At 40.6% G+C, this 22,144-nt stretch overlaps 1 protein-coding gene across 5 annotated transcripts in view; it reads left to right on the top strand.

The window, feature by feature from the left end:
* LOC111981475 (CXADR-like membrane protein) overlaps positions 1–4,598 on the top strand; it is a 143,216-nt gene extending 138,618 nt beyond the window's left edge. For 4 of the 5 annotated variants that reach the window (XM_024012754.2, XM_024012751.2, XM_024012752.2 and 1 more), the window contains one exon: positions 746–4,598. In XM_024012754.2, coding sequence (XP_023868522.1) covers positions 746–1,097 — 352 coding nt within the window. In that variant the 3' untranslated portion in view covers positions 1,098–4,598. The remainder of the gene's footprint in view (positions 1–745) is intronic. The other variant, XM_024012753.2, reaches the window with a different exon arrangement.
* Positions 4,599–22,144: the final 17,546 nt, after the last annotated feature.

The raw sequence follows: 22,144 nt of genomic DNA, 5'->3' as shown, positions 1-22,144 counted from the left end.
CTCCAACCTATGTATACCATCCCCTTTCCTCCCTATCCCGCCGGTACTGTAGCTCCACTACAGCCGCACCTCACCTCTTAAAGCAGATTCCAGCATCCTAAATTATGTCTGATAATGCTGCTGGCAGTGCTTGTTACAACAGCAGCTATTTTTGGCCGATAGCGTAGCATCCACGCTGTTGCCTATTTGCAAGTGTCAGGCTGAATTATGCAGGCACAGGGGGATGGCTGTGCATCAATAATGGAGTGGCACGGCGAGGGAAGAGTCACAGAGCAGACAGTCGCTTCGGTCCTGTTTACATATGGAGCATTTGTGGCGACACACCCACTCGTACACACACACTCACATTCACACATACACACACACGGTCTGAGGTCAGACTACTGTTTAGAAAAGGTGAGGGGTTGCAAATGACGTAGTGATGATCAATCGCATGTTGTTGATGTGCTGTCGTAACTTGATCTAACTAGGGTTCATTGTAAGAAGTGAACACCAGTTATTCAGCCATTCAAAGTGCCATGTATTTGGCCAGTCCACTTCAAATAATTATATGAAGACGTAAAAGTTAACAATGGATGCTGACATACATGTTGTGTATTGTTATGCATTATGCATTGCATTAAAACCACTATAAATGTGCTTTAATGCACTCATTGTGCATTATGTGGAAGGTTTTTATTTTCATTAATATTACCAATTATTCCTTCGATGTTCTGAGCCACACCTGTCTTTGTCTCTGTCTCAGGGAGGATGCTGAGGCTCCCAAGGCCAAACTGGTGAAGCCCAACTCTCTCTCATCCCACTCTGGCAGCTCCCGCTCAGGCACCTCCTCCACCCAATCCATGGTTCACACCAGCGCACCCCGGGGGCCCCACGCCCGCCTGCCTGCCGTGGCCACCCTCAAGGAGAACGGCCAGCCCCCCAGCTTCCTCCAACAGCCCCCCGCCTACACACAAGTGGTTCCCAAAACCCCAGAGCCCCGCACGGCCCCGGCCAAGCCCAGCCCTCCCCCCAAACTGAGCCCCAGGAACCTGGCCCGCATGGGGGCAACGCCGGTCATGATCCCTGCCCAGACCAAGGCCTTCCAGACTGTGTAGAGGGAAGGGAGGAACAAAGGAGTGGACTTAGACAGACAGAAACAAGAAGCACCCATACACAGCTGACAGCAACCCCCAGCCTGCCCCCAGAGACCCTGTGAAAACCAGTTATACCATAAAGTAAAACTCCCCCTTACTCATAGTCGCCATCTAAAATTGTAATTGAGAGCATTCTTATGAAGGGAAGATTTTCTTAAGAAGAGTTTTTGCCCCCCTCTCCTGTACAATACAGAGCGAAAACTATTCCCTTCCCGTGACGACAGAACTTTCGTTGTATTTTTGTCTGATTTTGCTAACGCGGGCAGTGATGTGTATCATACTCTGAGGTGGCAGGAACAGGGGGAGGACCCTAAGTAGATTTTAGGTATTTTTAAACCAAATTGACAGAGTCGTGAAAGTGGGAGGGTTATGAACGGAGGGAGGGCATTAGAGCAAACAGAGGACTAGAAAAGAACAAACGAAGGAGAAACACGGGCTGCATAGCTCCCCAGAGAACAGGCCAGGGTGTCTGGGTGTCTCACGCCACCTGCTTCCGACCAGATTAAACGAGACGGCAGACAAAACAAAAAATCAAAAGCAGACAGGGAAAGTAAACAGCTCTCCAAACACCTGCTTTCCCGGGCTTGCCTAGGCACCACACCTGCCAAACTCTCAGACCGAGCCACACCGAGCAATCAACATCTCTGAGACTGCTTTGGTGGCATCGCACACCTCCATGTATCCCTGGATTCACACCAAGGCCAGCAGGCATGGTGATTGGCTCAGAGAGGAGGGAGGGAAGCACCAATCGATCGCCAAACCAATGAGAGTGGATGAAAGTCTGCTGCTGATGCAAGAGGGATGGTTTCCTGTTATTGTACAAAGATGATATAGCTTAAGTAAAAGTAAGTAAGTAAGAGACTCCACATAGACACGTCACCTGTCACCCTATATACCTGCACATGGGTCACTCGCAGCAACATGGACATATCTGTATTGATTTCCCCTGCTTCCATGTTTTCTGTGTATCCAGCACTATGCACTTAACAAGTCTGGACATATGTAACGTTATCTTCCCATGTTCATGGACAGTGTCATATAAACCCATAGGAATATATGACATATAATCCCCTATGGTCATCATAGGGGATTATTCATGGCTGTGATATGTATTGCTGTGGAGAATAGTTTATGTCATTTATCTCAGATTCCTCAGAATGTTTAAGGATTGTTAATAAATGGATGCACATAAGCCCTATCGATAAAGTGCCACTGTTGATGTTTGATGAAAATGGTTGTTGTTTGTGTTGTGTAAATAGCATGTCCGTTAATCCGGTTGAATGAACAAACTAATGAATGTGTTGATATATCTTGCAGTATATAAAGTCATTGGATCAATCCTTCTTATTTTTCAATGAAGAGCAGAGATTTGCAGTAATACGTTGAATCCCCTGCATTTGAACTGTGTATGTAGCTGAAAACATGCTAAATATGTTCTGTATTATTGGAAAATGAACAAAGGGCCATTACACATCATAATATATGTGTTGGTTCGGCACCTTGTAATTATAGAGGAACGGCAATTATGATCCTGAAGAGTGCCTTTTTTAATTGAACACATTACAGAAAAGTATTATTCACAAAACATTAAAGAATACAGCTTCACCGTTTTGAATGGTTAACGCTACGGTACGGTACATCTGAGATTGATTCTATTCAAGCAGATGAGGAATGAAAAGGACAATTGCTTTGAGTGAGTTTGTTTAGCCATGTAGTCATACTAGTTTCAGCCAAACTCAAATCATTCTATCAAAGTCTCTTCGTGGTGGCCAAACACAGAATTTAAACTCAAACTCAATTAAATGTCCCGGCTGAAAGTTGGATTATGCCCTATCCTTCTATCGGACTTAAATGTCAACTTTTGCCTGAGCTCTCCTCAGATCCAAAGGCGTCACTTTTGCATAGCGATATTCTTGTCTGCCAGCACGTTGGTCCTTCAGCATTATGACTGCTTCCTCCCGGCGAGACACCCCTTATTTTGGCTCCCTCGCAAAACAGTTCATGTGATGGATGAGATGTCAGGAGGTATTTGAAGTGAACGATGCTGTGGCGCCCTCCAGGATAAACCAGCACACTCATCTTAGATCACCCAGGAGGGAGCGGGCTCTACTCATCCCACAGTGCAGAGGGCATAAGAGTGCACTCACACTCTGGCCACTGAAATGGTTGGAACCAGGACAGGGGTACTCAGGAGTCTATACTCCTTGAAAAACATTACAAGTTAACCTGGCTTTGGTTCATGCCTGGTTGAAATCCACCAGATTCACCTTTAGTAATATTTTTTTTTTTTATAATGTCACTCCAGTTGTTAAGGTGAAATGATCTCCTGAATCGTGGGCAGTTCCAAGAGCGAAAAGAAATCAGCAGCTTTGTCTCGGTGAGTCTCTTGAGTACTTCTAGCTTGCCCAATGCTGTTTGAAAAGCTCCCTTAAACCAGGAGATGGATGAGTGGCAAGATGAGTGGATGACACCTGAGTGAGAGCTCCTTAATAGTGATTACCCACCACAACCCTCTTAGAATGTCCCATAATACTGCTGAAAGCCAATATAGAGAGGCTTAGTGGCTGATTGAATGCAGCTTTTATGGCCGTTTGATGGGGTGTGATACGTACGGGGAATGGTTTTCCGGGTGGCTCTTTCCCTGGTTTGCTAGCTACCTTTCGCTGCCCATCTGATTCAGCCGTGGCGGAGCGCCCTGCGTCCTGAGTCATTAAGATTTCCACCTTTTTTCATTGGAATGTCTTTCTTGGCAGACAGGAGGAATGGAAAGACCGTCTGCTCCAAACCATGCTGGGAATTGGAATAACGTGAACCACAGGCATTACATTGCCTTTTCACCACGTGCCGACTCCAAAAGGACATTACCCTAGTTTAGCTAGTACAAAACGTGCATCTTGATGTCATTCATTAGTGTCTGTCTACTCTGAAGACCTCCACTATGGGTTGAGTGATGGGACCTCTGTTAGAAACCATGCATACAGTGGAACGTTAAAGGGAGAAGGAACCCATCCAAAGCTGAAAAACGATGGATATGCATGTCACGATACTTAACTAGAGAAAAAACAAACCGGTATTTTTGCCTCAATAAATATATAAATGATCATCTTAAAACAAATACTATGACTGTAAATAAGGAAGGTTTTATAATTTTTTTTATTCATTTTGAGTTTCTTTGTTTGGGTTAAGTATTCAATCGGAAGTACTTTGCACTTTCTTAAACTGTCCCCTCTGTTTGTGTTTTACTTGCATTTAGTCCTTTTAACACCCCGACACTGTTAGAAGGACAATATGTTTTCTCTCACTCTATTTTCTTTGATTGACAATGCCATGCAGTTACTTTGAGTTGTGGTAAACCAAAAAGGCCATATATATATACCTCCCTCTCGAGTGAAAATGGTATATTTGTACACTATCTGAATAAGTACTGTTTTGGTTTGTAATAAAGCATTTGATGAAGAGCCACTTGGTTTGATTGTTCTCTACTTCAGATATGCAGACACACATATCGGTTTCCTGAACACATTAAGCCATTTCAATGGAGATGTTCTACTGTCCATGCTTTTTGGTCTAGGACTTAATTGGTGTCTGGGAAACTGGCCGTAAAGTATAGAAATACACATACTAGTGCCTGGAGTTGATCTAGCCTAGCGGTTAAGGCCCCTGCCTCAGACACATGCATGATCCCCCTGCCTGTGTGGGATTGAATCCAGGCCTTTTTGCCTCAGTATCTCCCTTCTATTCAAGCCTGTCACTGCCCCCCCCCCAAAACTCCAAAAAATACATATTTAAAAAAAAAGAGTTCCCCTTGACATCTCAGATCATTCTACAATTTGACCCCTGGGGTTTCTCAGACACAGACAATATCCACAGAGCCAATCAGAATACAGACGATTCCATCTCAACATTTGATGGGGCAGTGAAGGGCATATTAGACGGCTGACCATAAAGTTGCTGTGTGAAACACCAGATGGAGTCTGCGTGCTGTTGTGTCCTTGAGCGCGGCTCTTCAACGGAGTGGGCTCGCAAACAATGTCCATCTGCACAATGTCCCTCCAGATTAGGGTGTCTACAAGCAAAGTCATAAATAACCATTATAATCATGGAAACTGCTGGACAGTGAGACAGCTGACCTTCTAATTGATCGAATGAGGAGAGTCAATTTGCTGTGACTCTGCAGCAACACACAAGAACAACAACCAACCAACCAACCACTGTCCTCAAGATTCCCCATCTGTTTGTTTCATTGGCAATGACACTGTAGACTACTGACAAAATATTGGAAACACCAACATAAAGTGTCTTAATAGGGTGTTGGGCCACCACGAGCCGCCAGAACAGCTTCAATGCGCCTTGGCGTAGATTCTACAAGTGTTTGTAACTTAATTACAGGGATGTGATACCATTCTTCCATGGGAAATTCCATAATTTGGTATTTTGTTGATAGTGGTGGAAAACGCTGTCTCAGCATTCCAGAATCACCCATAACTGTTCAATTGGGTTGAACACACACACACACCCTTTAAATCCCCTACATTCCTTTGAGACATCTCTTCCAAAGTCACTGAGATCTCTTTTTCTAGCCATGGTAGCCAAAATAATGGGCAACTCTGCATTTTTATACATGACCCTAAGCATGAAGGGATGTTAATTGCTTAAGTAATTTAGGAGCCACACCTGTGTGGAATCACCTGCTTTCAATTTACTTTGTATCCCTCATTTCCTCAAGGTTTTTGTTTATTTTGGCAGTTACATGTACATATACTAGTAATACGTGTAGAAACATTCTCTGGCCAACTAGAGCGCTCATTTTACAATAAGAAGGGCAATGAGGCACTCTAGTGGTAAACAATAGCCATTTCATTACACAGTGTGTGATACTGTTCTAAAACCTCTCCTCAGGGACCCTCAGCCATTGATCTATTCCAGAGCTAGCACACCTGGGGTGTATTCATTACGTCTTTCAATGGGAACCATTTACCGCTTGAGAACCAAATGGAAGCAAACAAAGCAAGTGGAACGAAACGGGACCTACCTGAATTTGTCCAATAGAAACTTGTTTTCGTTGCAAAACGTTTTCCGTTTGGAGTAAACGATTTCTGTTGCAAAACAGTAAATAAAAGTAACCTGTACAAGGAATGTTATTGTAGTTGAACTGGTCTGTTGGTTTCTTCTATAGGTTGGCCTACTTTGAACATCATTGCAGACAGTTTTAAAGCTTTTGAAAAAGCTAGTAAGTGCATGTGACAGGATGGGAACAATAACAAATATGATATATTGCAATCTTCAGTTGGCTCCTTTTTCCTATATTAAAATAGTTGTGTTATAATGCTTACTTCATTGAATGTATAGGCCTTTTCACACTGCATTGTTTGTAGCCCTGGGCTATCTTAGCCCCAGGCTAAGACTGGCCCTGAGCTAGCTTATCCTGTGTTCACACTAACATTTAATAACCCAGGCCTAAGCTTTTCACGTGGGCTAAGGATTCACACTTGTATTCCAAAGCGCTGGGCTAACGGACAAACACATCCATGTGACCAACAATCTATCTCTGCCACGCAAACAATGTTATAAGTAAGGTATTTATTAACACATTATGTCCTCTTGCTTTTAGCCGGGCATTGTGTTTCCATCGCTGACGGTTTGTAAACCTCACTGTCTGCCTGTCTGACCTTGGAAACAAAGTTTCACTTTTGAAATAGGATCTCGCCCTTGTACAGAGAATGCTGTGCACGTACGAGACATAAACGTTTCTGATCCAGGCAAAATCATGCAATATTATTATCATGGATAGTAATATCTTATTAAATGTCAATTGAAAAGCTATGAAAACAGATGGAAATTGTGAGAACACATTAGCCAGCCTGCATACCAACCGTTTTTGTTAGCCATATCAACCAAAGTATTTGCACAGATGAGTATATATTTTGTTTTTTTTTATCAGGTTTTTGTCCAAGTATACATTTACTTATCAAAATAGCTGCAGAACGCATCACAAGCCTATGCAAATTCAGTGAATGTGCAGATTTTGTGATTGGAGAATGAAAATTATATGCGTTGTTCTTGACCCCGTTTCAAACTGGATATTTTGGTACCGTGTTTCTGGGGATAGCCCCGAAAAGTTGGTGCCAACCCTGCCGGTGCAGGGCCAAATAGCCCTGGGCTAAGAATGGTGCTAGCCCACTTTAGAACGTGCAAGGCTCTTAGCAATGGGCTAAGGAGCAGTGTGAAACATCTGTAAATTATGTCTTTTCAACTTTCATTCAGAACCGAAAATGAAACTGATTTCCAGGTCCAGACAATACGCATTTTCAACATCAGGAAAATACATATTTTCAATGTCCGGAAAATAAGTATTTTAAACATCCGTAATTAAAATTGGCGATGTAGAGAAATGTATGAATAGGGAGGCCATACTCCAGTACAGTAGGTGGTGGTGTATGCACCTCTCGGTTGTGATCCCCCAAAATACACATTTAAACAAGAAGAAAAAATGCTGCAATACACATGATGTATCAAATCCAGAGGGAGTAAAAAATCGGATTGATCCTGAATTGTCAGCATTTGTTAGCAGATGTGACTCACACAAGGCTGTTCCATTTCAAAGACTCTATTAAGCTCTTGCTTCCTCCCTCTGCCTCTCAATAAATGCTCTTAGGTTTCAAATGTGTGGTTGTGAATGTTCTGTGCTTTAATGAATTTATGACCATAAATTATTACAAATGTTATGTGTTTGGTTTGAAATACACTGAACATGTTTCGTGAGCTGAAAAAATGTTCAATGAGCACAAAAAGCGTATTTCTTTCAAATGTTGCCCCATGGTGGTGGTGGCGTTATGGTATGGACAGGCAAAGTTACGGACAACAACACAATTTCATTTTATCAATGGCAATTTGAATGCACAGAGATACCGTGATGAGATCATGAGGCCCATCCGCCATCACCTGGAACAATTTTAAATCCATGTAATGCATTTAATGTACATTTTATTGTATTTTATTAGCATTTCAGTATATTTGCTACATTTAAAATGTTCTAAATTCAGACACTTTTTTGTTCTTAAGTATATTCTTAGTATATTAGATAAAGAGCAAAACAAATATACTTTGACATGTATTTCTCATAAATTCAAAATATTTTAAATAGTATTTGAATTAGAATTCCTGAATTTCCTTTACAAAGAAGTGAATTTTAATTGTGTTTCTAGTACAGTTGAACAAGTACACTTATACTCCTACACCATAGTAGTTATTGTCATTAGCCATGTAAAGGTTACATTGATTGACCAAGACATCATCTCAGCTATTGCTAACATACTATTTAGCAAGCAGTTGCTTCTAGATTAGAAATGTACATGTAACATTGTAGAGAACTGTGCATCAGTCAGATGTCACACTTTAGTTGTAGATATTACGGTGATAAATTAACATTTCAATAAAATGTGTAATGTGTAATATGTCATTTGTAATTAAAAGTAAAACTTTATTCAGTTTGAAAATGAACATCAAAACATTTGAATAAGCTAAATATGAGGAACAATATCACATTATAAATCAAACTTCAGTTGCAGTAAAGGATGCTCGGTAACATGCAAAATATTTTTAACATGCGTTTTTGAAAGTATACTTTAAATATATTTTGTGGACATTTAAGTTAAATATGTTTTTTGGAAAGGATACTTTAGTATATTTTCTTAGGATATTAAAAAGAAGCATGTTCCTCAGCTGTGCATATTTCCTTATGTGGAATAGACAATTGTTACCATTATCATTTCTCTGCTCTCTTCTGAACAGGAAATCAGAAAGTACTTCAAAACTCATGTGTAAGGAGTGCGTACTGGCGGCAGAGCAAAGACTGTGTTACAACGGCGCAGTTTAATAATAAATATCACTGTGAACAAAAACAATATATATACAATGGGACAAAACCCCTTCGCACACCAGACATAACGTGCACATACATTTACAATAAACAATTCCAGACACGGACATGGGGGAAACAGAGGGTTAAATACACAACATGTAATTATGGAACCAGGTGTGTGGGAAGACAAGACAAAACAAATGGAAAGTGGATGGAAAGTGGATCGAATGGAAAGTGGATCGGCGATGGCTAGAAGGCCGGCGACGCCGACCGCCAAACACCGCCCGAACAAGGAGAGGGACCGACTTCGGCGGAAGTCGTGACATCATGTGCCTTGCCAAAATATTCATATCCCTTTATTTCTTCACATTTTATTGTTACTAAGTGAGATTAAAATGTATTTAATTGTAAGTTTGTAATCTATGCAAAATACTGTGTCAAAGTGGCCATTTTTTGTTATATATATTTTTTAAAGATTGATATTTATTTATTTTATTTTTTTATTTTACCGTTATTTTACCAGGTAAGTTGACTGAGAACACGTTCTCATTTGCAGCAACGACCTGGGGAATAGTTACAGGGGAGAGGAGGGGGATGAATGAGCCAATTGTAAATTAAATAACTCAAATATTGTCATTGCATAAGTATTCAGTCAAAACATGCTAGAAACACTGTTGGCAGCGATACCAGAGGTAAGTCTTCTTCTGTAAATCTCTAAGAGCTTTACACACCTGGATTGTGCAATATTAGCCCTTTATTCTTTTCATAATTCTTCAAGCTCTGTCTAAATGTTGTGGATCATGGCAAAACAGTCATTTTCAATAGATTTACAAGCAGATTTAAGTCAAAACTGTAACTTGGCCACTCAGGCAAATTCACTGACTTCTTGGTAAGCAACTCCAGTGTAGATTTGGCCTTGTGTTGTAGGTTATTGTCCTGTTGAAAGGTGAATTCCTCTCCCAGTGTCTGTTGTTAAGCAGACTGAAGCAGGTTTTCCTCTGGGATTTTGCCTGTGCTTAGCGCCATCCCGTTTCTTTTTATCCTGAAAAACTCCTCAGTATTTGATGACGTCAATCATACCGATACCATGATGCAGCCACCACCATGCTTGAAAATAAGGTGGCAGTTACTCAGTGATGTGTTGTGTTGGATTTGCCCCAAACATAATAAGGCTTTGCATTTAGGCCCAAACTTTTTTTGCAGTATTACTTTAATGCCTAGATGCATACAAGATGTATGTTTTGGGATATTTTTGTTCTGTATATTTGTATTGTTCTTTTCACTCTGTCACTTAATCATTATTGTTGAGTCACTACTGTTTTTGATCCATCCTCAGTTTTCTCCCATCACAGCCATTGAACTCTGTAACTGTTTTACTATCACCAATAGCCTCATGGTAACATCCCTTAGCAGTTTCATTCCTCTCCTGTAGTAGCTCAGTTCAGAAGGATGACTGTATCTTTGATGTGTCTGAGTGGTTTAATACATTATCCACAGCATAATAATTAACTTGACCACGCTTAAAGATATATTCAATGTCTGATTTGATATTGTTACCCTACCAATCTACCAAATCACTGTCCTGTTATGGGGCGGTTCAAAAGGCTCCCTGGTCTTTGTAGTTGAATCTGTGCTTGAAATTCAATACTTGACTGAGGGACCTTAAATATGTTGTATGTATGGGGGACAGAGGAAGGGTTAGTCATAACAAAATCGTGTCAACCCCTATTATTTCACACAGAGTCCATGTAACATATGTGATTTGTTAAGCCAAAAGTTACTGCTGAACTAATTTAGGCTTACCTAAACAAAGGGGCTGAATACTTATATTTGAGTTATCACATTTTTATTCGTCTTACTTTGCTTCCACTTTGACATTACAGAGTATTTTCAGTTCACTGTTGACAACAAATTACAATTAAATAAATGTTAATCCCAATTTGTAATACAATAAATGTTGAAGAAATACAAAGGGTATGAATACTTTCGCAAGGCACTGTATACTTATAGTGTACTTGATCTCTCACAAGCAGAGTTTCATTTAAAAAAAATCAATGCTTCAACTTATAAACAACTCTAAATGTATTTTGAATGAATATACAAAATTACAATTCAAGCATTTGAAAATGAAGTACAGTTTTAATGAGTAGTTTAAGTTTAATGATAGAGAACATATAGTATACTTAAAGACTGAAAACAATGAATTTAAAGTACACTTTTAATAAGTGTATTGAAGGTTGACGGTAGTATATTTATAGTATAATAAAACAGTGAAAAAACTATGACTTTAAAGTACATCTTTAATATGTGTATTGCAGTGTAAATATATTATATTTAAAGTGCAGTATACTTAAGATATACTAGAAGAGTACATCTCATATTTGAAGTATATTATTATAATTTTTGGTATATTTAAGTATACTTTAGTATACTTGTAATAATTAAAATGTACTTTTTTTTCGCTTGAGGATGCATATCTATCTTCCCAGTCATGTTAAATCCATAGATTAGGGCCTAATTAATTTAGTTCAATTGACTGATTTTCTTACATGAACTGTAACTCAGTAAAATCTTTGAAATTGTTACATGTTGCATTCATATTTTTCTTCAGCGTACAATAGCTAAATTATTTATACAATAAAAAGTTTGGCTGGGTGGCAAATGGGCCGAATCAAGCGCTGATTGCGTCTGTTTGATGAGCTGAGCTGGGGATCCCTCCTTGCAGCAGCCAGGGCAAAGTGGGATAGACCATTCAAATGCAAGGTTCTACAGAGGGTAGTGCGTAAGGCCCAGTACATCACAGAGGCTAAACTTCCTCCATCCAGGACCTCTATCCCAGGCGGTGTCAGAGGAAAGCCCTGAAAACTGTCAAAGACTCCAGCCACCCAAGTCATGGACTTTTCTCTCTGCTACCGCACGGCAAGTGGTACCGGAGCATGTGTGGGACCAAAAGGCTCCTTAACTGCTTCTACCCCAAAACCATAAGACTGCTGAACAGTTAATCAAATGGCTACCCGAAGTATTTGCATTGACCCCCTTATTTTATTATTATTTATTATTATATTTTTGCACTGACTCTCTTGCACAGGCTCGATGTACACTCACTGGACTCTATCCACACAATCACACATACACACTGACACTCCAGCACACACACACATGGACACAGACACAAAACACATACACACACATACAGTGCATTCGGAAAGTATTCAGACCTCTTGACTTTTTCCAAATTTTGTTATGTTACAGCCTTATTCTAAAATGGATACAATTTGTGAGAAATACGTTTTTGGGCATGTGGAACATTTCTGCGATCATTTATTTCAGCTCATGAAACATTGGACCAACACTTTATATGTTTGCGTTTATATTTTTGTTCAGTATAATTACAAATAATTTGTAGAATGCAAATCGACCTCAAGAAGCTAAAACATAATAATTTTCAACTTTACTTACATTTCTATACGATCACATCTCGCTATTATATGTGAGAATAGTTACGAACAGATTTCTGAAATTATAATCACTTGGAACTGAATTCCTGGTGTTTTTACAGTCTTTTATGTCCAACCCCAAAATGTTTTTATTTTTTATTTTATTTTTGCTCAGAAAGCTTGGGGGGCAAAATTAAAACTGTCCAAGACACATCACTTTTTTTCAAACGGTACCAAAATGTGATTGGTTCATTCCACTGTCACTCCAAAATTCTCCTCTAATAGAGTTGAATGGCAGAGGCTTTCTGTCCAGCTTCTGAAGGCCTAGCCAATGGCTGGCTGAGCTAGCCTGGTTTTTCTACCCAGTACCGCCAAAGATAAATTCTGATTGGATTTTTTTTTCTCTTCAGTATTAACCTTTCTCTTTCCAAAACAAACTGAAGAGATGAAATGAGAAGATCATAAAAATATTGAAAATATACAATTAAAACGAAATGTAAGGGAAAAAATGATGCTATAGCTAGCATTGGAAGCTAGGCTATCTGTTAGCTAACCCTCTACTAGCATAAGCCTTGACACAAAAATATGAAGGTGAAGATCATTATTTAATTAGATGACAGACTTACTGAAAAAATTAAGATCATGATCCTCCTTAGAATTACGATTAGTGCAGTTTAATCCTGAACAAGCCATGTTTGCCTGAAAAACAAACACAGGAAAGTGGCGCAATCTGAGATCATAAAAATAGCTGTGCCAGTTTTAATATCAGCTTGTAGGGAGGGAAGAGACTGGAACATCTTTCTCGTGGAGTGCAATGACCATATAAGGTACACTCTCTTCTCTACACAGGATTGTGATGTCAAAACCAGCTGCAGGTAGCAACTCAATTATCCTGTGTGTGATTTTAAAGTAACCGGTTCAAGGACAAACATCTGGTAAAATAGACGAAAGTATTGGTCCATGAATGTGTTCGATTTTTTTAAATCCACGAATATTGACCACGAAGATCACCATATTCCCCACCCCCCATTTTTACACTGCTGCTACGCTCTGTTTATTATCTATGCATAGTCACTTTACCTCCACCTACATGTACATATTACCTCAATTACCTCGACTAACCGGTTCCCCCCGCACATTGACTCTGATCCGGTACCCCCTGTACAGTACATAGCCTCGCTACAGTTATTTTATTGTTGCTCCTTAATTATTTGTTATATTTCAATTTTGATTAAAAAAAATCTTAAAACTGCATAGTTGGTTAAGGGCTTGTAAGCATTTCACTGTAAGGTCTACACCTGTTGTATTCGGCTCATGTGACAAATACAATTTTATTTGATTTTACTATGATTAGGGGATCCTGTTTTCTGGAAACAATTGCCTGCAATACCGGGGTCGGCCTTGAAATCTTCATTCCTTCCATTTCTCTCTGTCACATGGTTATTTCTTATGACTGAAATGTCCTTGTGTTGCATGCTACATTACAACAGTCATTTGTAGGTATAATATCATACCTTATGTTTATACATCTCCTTACCGTGCATGTAGAGTTTGTGTATTATTACTATGGAGTAGATTATTGTGTATTGCTCTGCATGGATCCTAATGATTGTTTACTCTGCCTTTTTTAGAACCACAATCATATAAATATCTTCATATGGCAGTAGCTGTGTCCGCGTTTGTGTGTGTATACGCGTGTTTGTGATGACAAACTGTATAGCAATGGGCCTAACTGGACAACGCTGTAGTGAGCAGAACCTAAGCATTCAGCATTAAGTACTAGCGGGTGAAGACATTCACAGCCATCCACTCAGACGAGCTCCAGCTAGCCATTTTTTCATAGTCATTCGCATCGCCGGATTCTGACCTGCTGTAGTTGAGCTGTTGAGGTGCCCCGAAGAAGAGTCTGTGTGTCTTGCCAAGATAGGCCTGTCACCACCCACCTCAGCCCACACTGCCCCACGAAGCCATCATGAACCTGAGGAAGATGAGCTGCGAGGCCCTACACACCTCTCTCATCTAAGAGGCTACCAGCCAGGACTTCCACTGCATCCCGAGGTGGTCCTGCTATTTACCAGATCGACGTCCCTCCAGCCCCAGCTGGAGCCTACATTTTAGCTACCAGAGCGTCGGGAGCTCCACTTCCCCCCGAGGTGGCCCAGCTGCTCCCCTGACTGACGTCCCTCTAGGCCACATCTGTCAAACTCATTCCACAGAGGGCAGAGTGTCTGCGGGTTTTTTTGCACTGTGCCCATGATAAAGTTAAGTACATTACTTTAGTTGGCTGCTTTGAGAAAAACGTACGTATGTAATATAACCTATTCTGGCGGCCTAGTGTGTGTGAATGAACTATGTGGGATATTGTTTTTACCATTTGCTTCCCTGAAAACAGGTACTGGCGGGAGGAGCAATATGAGTCTGTCAGGGCTCGTCACGCTGGATGGGGATGGTGATGGAGGCTTTGGTGGTTCACACAACGAAGAAGCAGGTGTCCCTTCCAGTGATGGAGTGGAGCTAACCTTGGACCTGGTGCTAGTAAGGATTGTCTTCACTGAGGCGGTAAGACCCTCCCTCCCGCTTCAATGGTAAGGTCCCTTGCACCATAGGGACACTTGACCTCCACCACTGCTGTGGTGCCCACCAGACCATCCGGTGAGGCATCCAGGATCCCAGACCCCATGACCCAAAGCCCTGACTCCTGTACATCCATCCGTGTAGCCATTTTGAATGCCTTGATGGCCTCCTCTTTGTTATCTGTGCCCCTTTACAGATAACACCCCATCAAACGACTGCAATCTGAGGACCCTTTTAAGCAGCGACAGAGTAACACGCTTGGCACTAACCACTGGTCCATAATTGCTGGCCATCAACCTCCCTCTCCTCATGTTGTGCCAGTTGGGGTTGGTGCGCTGTCAACTGTTGCCTGCTATATAGCCAGCCAGGATGCCTGCATGCTCCAGGTGGCCTTGTTTTTTTAACAATGTCCGGTACAGACAGGGATGACAGGGAGGGTAGCGGTTGTTCTAGCTCAGGTTCAAGGAGACCTTTCCACTGAACCTACCCCGGAGACGGTAGTTTAGCCACTGAAGATCATCCTCTGTGGGCTCTCGGGACAGAGGTTTGTAGTCTTCGGCCGGGTCCTCTACTGACTGCACCTGGTTGGGCCCGGCTGGCTTCCTCCACTCGCATTCCACATCCGTACAGCCGATATTATGAACTGCCAAAATAGGCTGCATGGCTACACTTATGAGCTCCATGGAGGTATTCGCTTGTGGTAGAGAATCCCCTGGTCACCTATAGAGACCTGCCAAGAGGAAGGATGTTAAGTGCCACATGCCTTTCAATGCATGACTTTGAACACCTTGAAATGCATTTGATTTAAGAAATGTGCTATATAAGAGCACTTATAGTGCTCTTCTCCCCTTTTAATGCTCTTATGCTCATCCTTGAAAGATGCCATAAGGTTGGAAATAGCGAAGTTGCTTGATATTGGCGGGAACTGGAACACGCTGTCATACACGTCGATCCAGAGCACCCCAAACATGCTCAATAGGTGACATGTTTGGTGAGTATGCAGGCCATGGAAGAACTGGGACATTTTCAATGGGCCTCATTATCTCGTCACGGTATCTCTGTGAATTCAAATTGTCATCGATAAAATGCAATTGTGTTCATTGTCTGTAGCCTATGCCTGCCCATACCATAAACCCAATGCTATCATGGGGCATTCTGTTCACAACATTAACATCAGAAAACCACTCACCCACACGACGCCATACACTTGGTCTGCTGTTGTGAGGCCGGTTGGACGTACTGCCAAGTTCTCTAAAACGAATTTGGAGGCGGCTTTCGGTAAAGAAATTAACATGACATTATATGGAAACAGCTCTGGTGGACATTCCTGCAGTCAGCATGCCAATTGCACGCTCCCTCACAACTTCAGACATCTGTGGCATTGTGTTGTTTGACAAAACTGCACATTTTAGAGTGACCTTTTATTGTCCCTAGCACAAGGTGCACCTGTGTAATGATCATGCTGTTTAATCAGCTTCTTGATATGCCACACCTGTCAGGTGCATGGATTATCTTGGCAAAGGAGAAATGGTCACTAACAGGGATGTAAACAAATTTGTCCACCAAATTTGAGAGAAATTAGCTTTTTGTGCGTATGGAAAATGTCTGGGATCTTTTATTTCAGCTCATGAAACATGTTATATTTATATTTTTGTTCAGTGTGAGCTAGCTAAAGTATAGTCGGTGGCTAGCTAAGACATAGAAAGAAGACGGAAGAAGTTCAACACTTTATTCAATTCATTTCAATACAGCAAATGGATTCATCATGGATTGGGAACAGGTTTCTGATCGAGCTGGTAAACGGTAGCTGACAGGGTCGGCTAGAGATGACATGCAGGAGCTTCCTGCAGGAATTTGTAGTCTTGCGAAGGTCTTCTCTGTTGCTAATTAGCATTTCGTATTTTTGAGAGTAAATTGAGGCGAATATATTGATAAAACTCACCTTGTCCGAGAGAGAATTACACGGTTAAGCCTACACCAAACACATACCTAGTTTGAAGTGTTTGTAAAATTCACTATGTGAAACATTTATGGTGAAAAAATGATTGGAACCATTTCCCTGTTTGACCGCTGGAGTTTATGGGTATTATGACACATCCACTGTGCCAGACTATTGTTCTTGGATGTGGTTGGAGTGAAGCCAACTCCAAACTGGCTTCCCTTAACACTTTTTTGGAGGATGAGCCAGGACCATTCACAGTTTAGCTCAATGCTGATTGGCTATTATTTTATACTTTTTTATCAAGGGAGGCCTAAAGCTCGCTGGCTTCCCTTGAATTCAATGCTACAGGCGGCAACAATGTCATACTATTTTTGACCAGACAGCATCAGATAGATGGCCTACACATACAGTGCCAGAGGGGAGCTGTTTCGCTCGCTTGGATGCTTTCTCTGGTGAGATACATTCAGCCTCTTGTGAATTGAAGGACAATTATGAAACACAGAGAGACGAAAGATACATTATTTTATATATATTTTTCTTGGTAGGCCTAAATTTTTCGGGGAAGCCTGGCATCCCTTGGCATCCATGAATACACGCCACTGAAATTAGAGGAATTTCCCCCATATTAACACATTTCATTCTATTTTGGGGAAAAACAGGCTACTGGGAAAAAAAACTCTAAAAGCCTGCATTTTGAATCTTTTGAGTGTAAAAACATTTATGTTGAAAAACATAAGGGGTAGTAGGCCTATCATTTTTATGTTTTATATCCAGACTCAGGGCTCAAACTTTCTCTTCTGATGGCGCTGGGGCAGGTGCCTGTGAAGCACCCCATCCGTGTCACGTCAACCCACTCCACCCCCAGCGGAGTGCAGCTCCTCTCCTCTCACACTACTCTGTCCCGTGCCCCTCGCTGTCGGAGAATAGGCCAACCTATCGATACAGGGAGGCGGGCGGGCAAAAACAGAACATTTCACCCGGTGCAACCTCTAACAACGCTTGTAGACCTCCATTTTAACAACCTTGCGAAGTGCAGCATCGCATTTATTGTGTAGCAATAAACTAACCAAATGGCTTTTGCAAATCACAGTCATTTGATCCCCGAGCTAAAGCTGGAAGAGACTGAGAACGAATGTTTCCAGAGGAGCATTAGTCTGGGGCACCTGCAGCAACTACAACAACGAAGCAAGCCGCCGTCACCGACTCCGTCGAATTCGAGAGGACACAGGTAGGACACAGAAGAGAAGACTGTCTTCCTTCACTTCGCTCAAACGTTAAACGAGATGATGGTACACGAAAAAAAGTGCTCATTCATAGCCTAAAAAAGTCCGTGATGTTTGCTGGGTTGGAGTAAAACATATTGTAATGAAACAGGCAGAGAGCAGGTCTCGAACCCTCGACCTTCTAGCCCGAGGTCCGGCCGCTATCGACTGTGCCACAAAAGCATGCTCGTGCGGCAAAGTCGATTTCCGCGCTTATAAACCCAGGGTCGTTACAATATGCTTCATATATATTTTGATATGTATAAAACTAGTGGCATCAATGGATGAGACCTACTGTAAAAGATAGTTTTGTAAACAGAAGAAGCATGCAATCAATAGACTGAATGCTGTGCACAACACTGCATTTAAACAGTAAGCTCCCCTTACAAAAATGTATCATGGTACTACTATGGTACTTTCACTAATACTGTACCATGGTAGAGTCTGAATCATGGAAATAGACCATGGTTTTAGCTTTGAAGTATGATGGTAATACCATGGTACTGCCATTGTACCTAAATATTTCTGTGGTATTGCATAATTTATACCATGGTATACTGTACATCTGAATAATGGAAATGTACCATGGTTTTAGCTTTGAAGTATGATGGTACTTTGAAGTATGATGGTATATTGATTAATTTATATACCAGTATGGGCAAGTTTCTGATAAAGGCAGGCTACTGTTGTTGGTCCTAGATTGTCTGTAACATCAAAGAAAAAGGGAAATAGTTGCTGTGAAAAAGGGGTAATACTTTCTGATAACAAATACCTTTTTATAAATAGTTTTTTACTATGTTGGCTATTTAAGTGGTAATACCCGAGAAGCCGGTGTTTGGAGGATATATTGGCACGGGTGTTGTTAGGCCTGATGCAAATGTCGGAGAGACAGACAGCAAGGTTTATACAAATATCTGCTGTTGAAAACTAAATATTATCTCACATTTCTTTTAGACTAACGTCTAGATGCTTTTTATAGTGGAGATCAAGTTTATAAATTGCCTGGTTGGGCTGATGAGACAGTGGATTGCGCAGTCAGATGGAACAGAATAAATAGTCATTTTAAGGTCATAGATTTAGCCGGTGGTAACTTGTGGAATAGACACCGGCTGGAATGCGATTTTAACCATACAGCATTCAGGATTAAACCCACCTGTTGTATAATTCTAGATACAGAACAAAAAGACTGAACGACTGGGTCGCACCTCTAGCAACTGAGCCGATAGAACGAACAACCAGACAGCTTGGGAAGCAACCCTAGATTTGTGTCAGGACTATATCTTGTGAAAGGATGAAATAGTATGAATAAATTAATCAAAATAAAGTTTTAAATAACATTTGTCAACAATTATTTTAATATGTTGGTAACCTGTTGTATAAAAGTGATAATGCCCGAGAAGCCAGTGTTTGGAGAATATATTGGCACCATTTGTCGGCCCTCGACTTCGTCTCGACCCTAGGAACACCCATGCCAATATATCCTCCAAACACTCGCTTCCTGGGCATTATCACTTAATTGTATAAGAGTAGCCAAGTCAGTTGAATAAGAGAGCCAACTGAAAATGGTATTGTAGAGAGAAGCACCAGATTAACTAACTATTTTAAATCTTTAAGGTTTCAGATCATTCGTCTCACCATACACAATCCAGGTCCCAAGGGTTAAGAGGGTACACTACTAGACCATTTGTGTTGGGGTTTTTCACTATGAGCAAAAGGGGTTTTAGAGGGTATTAGGCCTATGCCAGAGCGAGTAGGCCAGAGCGAGTAGTCAATGTTGCATTATCTGTGTACCATAAAGGACTACGTTTTTGGTCACTTTACCCAAAAAACAGTGGGACACAGACCATCATAATACATTGTAAACAACTACCATGTTTTTATTTTTCACAACCTGCTGCTCGTACAAAACCATGTTTTTTTTTTATTGTGCTACCATGGTTCTTTTTTGGACCATGGTAGCTAGTAGTCTACAGTTAAAAAAATATAATGTTGTTTTTTTTGACACTACCATGGGAGGAAAATACAATGGTAGTGGTGCAAATACCATGGGGTGTACCTGCCATGGTAGTACAATTAAAAAACGACCATGGTACTATCATGGTTTTTTTGGTCACTACCATACCAGGAAAATACCATGGTATTGCTACAGTACCATGGTATTTTCCTGCCATGTTAGTGACCAAAAATAACATGATAGGACCATGGAATTTTTAAAATTGTACTAAAATGGTAAATGTTTGTAAGGGTCTTGTTAATTTCAAACTTCAATTCCAAGCACCACAACAAGTCTATCTAGTCAGTCCAACTAAAACAGCTCTATTTCAGCGTTGGCCTGTAAATAAACCTTAAACGTAGGCAGTTGTGTAAAGTACTTTAGTAAAAATACTAGAATGTACTACTGTACTTAAGTCGTTTTTTGGTATCTGTATTTTACTTGAAAATTTATATTTTTGCCAACTTTTGCTATTACTTCCCTACATTATGAAAAAAAATTGGAGTAAAGACTCCATACATTTTCCCTGACACCCAAAAGTACTCGCTAAATTTCAACAGGAAAATTGTCCAATTCACACAATTATCAAGAGAACATCCATGGTCATCCCTACTACCTCTGATCTGGCAGACTGTTGGAGTGTTCCCCTGGATTTCCGTTTTGGAAATTCCATTTACTTTTGATACTTAAGTATATTTAAAACCAAATACTTTTAGTCTTTTACTCAAGTATTATTTTACTGGGTGACTTTCACTTTTACTTGAGTGATTTTCTATTTAAGGTATCTTTACTTTTACTCAAGTATGACAATTGAGTACTTTTCCCACCATTGAACGTAGGAAGGTAACCAGATAATGCAGTAATTAAAGCTACAATATGTCACTTTTTGGGCAACCTGACCAAATGGATATAGAAATGTGAGTTATAGATCTGTCATTCAAATTGAAAGCAAGTCTAAGGCGCAAAATATCTGTTCTATGTGCGCTATTTCTATGCTTCCCGTTCTTAAGTTTAGTTTTTGCGTCTTTTACTTTCGGTTTTGTACACCAGCATCAACAGCTGAAAATAAATATTTTTTGGTTATGGAAAATATATTTCACAGTGGTTTAGATGGTACAATGATTCTCTACACAATGACTGCTTGTACTCTCACATAAACTGAAATTAGTCGAACTATTACAATTTTAGCAATCAAGAAATGGCGGAGCGATTTCTGCATAGTGCATCGTTAAGTACAGTAATTGCATGTAAACTGTACACCTCTCTCTTATTCGGAAAAATTGGTTGTGTTGTCATTGCAGTCACATACAGTAAAAAGAACCAAACCAATCACAAGACAGAAGCACTTAACGTCATTGAAAATCATACGCAATATGAGACCAAAGCAGCAGGTCAATCAGTATTATACACATATTCAACACATTTTAGTGGCCAGTAAATATGTGCTAAATGTACAAAGTGATCACCAGGTTTGTTTAGCTTATCACCTCCATTCGTTCCCCTGACCATGGATTTAAGATGGGGAGAGTTACGAGCATGAAGGGTAAGGTGCGTGGTTCAGCCCAGCACTGATGCCATGTCTCTATCCTCTGCTGTTTGTCCTTGGTCTGACAGCAGTAGGCCTTGTGCATGAATTCGTCTCACGGTCAGGTCGTTTTTATTAGTCTGAGCCTCTCCGTTATTTAATGTTCCCCAGCTGAGTGCCCTCTGAATTGTCTCTTTATAAAGCATCAAACTAAAATGCTGGTCATGTTTTGGTGCTATTGATTGTATACTCATCAAGGTGAAGTGCTGGGAGGAGGCAGCACAGTGTTTTTTTTTTCAGTAAGCCTTATGAACCATGCTATTCCCTTAATGTATTTCCTTACCTTGAAAGGACACATATGTAAATATGTAAATTCTCTGAACTAGACCTTTAAGGTACTGTATGTACCTTTTT

Source organism: Salvelinus sp. IW2-2015, linkage group LG20, assembly GCF_002910315.2.
Source record: "Salvelinus sp. IW2-2015 linkage group LG20, ASM291031v2, whole genome shotgun sequence".
Classification (NCBI taxonomy): domain Eukaryota; kingdom Metazoa; phylum Chordata; class Actinopteri; order Salmoniformes; family Salmonidae; genus Salvelinus; species Salvelinus sp. IW2-2015.
The sequence above is the reverse complement of the archived record's forward strand: the minus strand, read 5'-3'. Positions and strand labels throughout refer to the sequence as shown.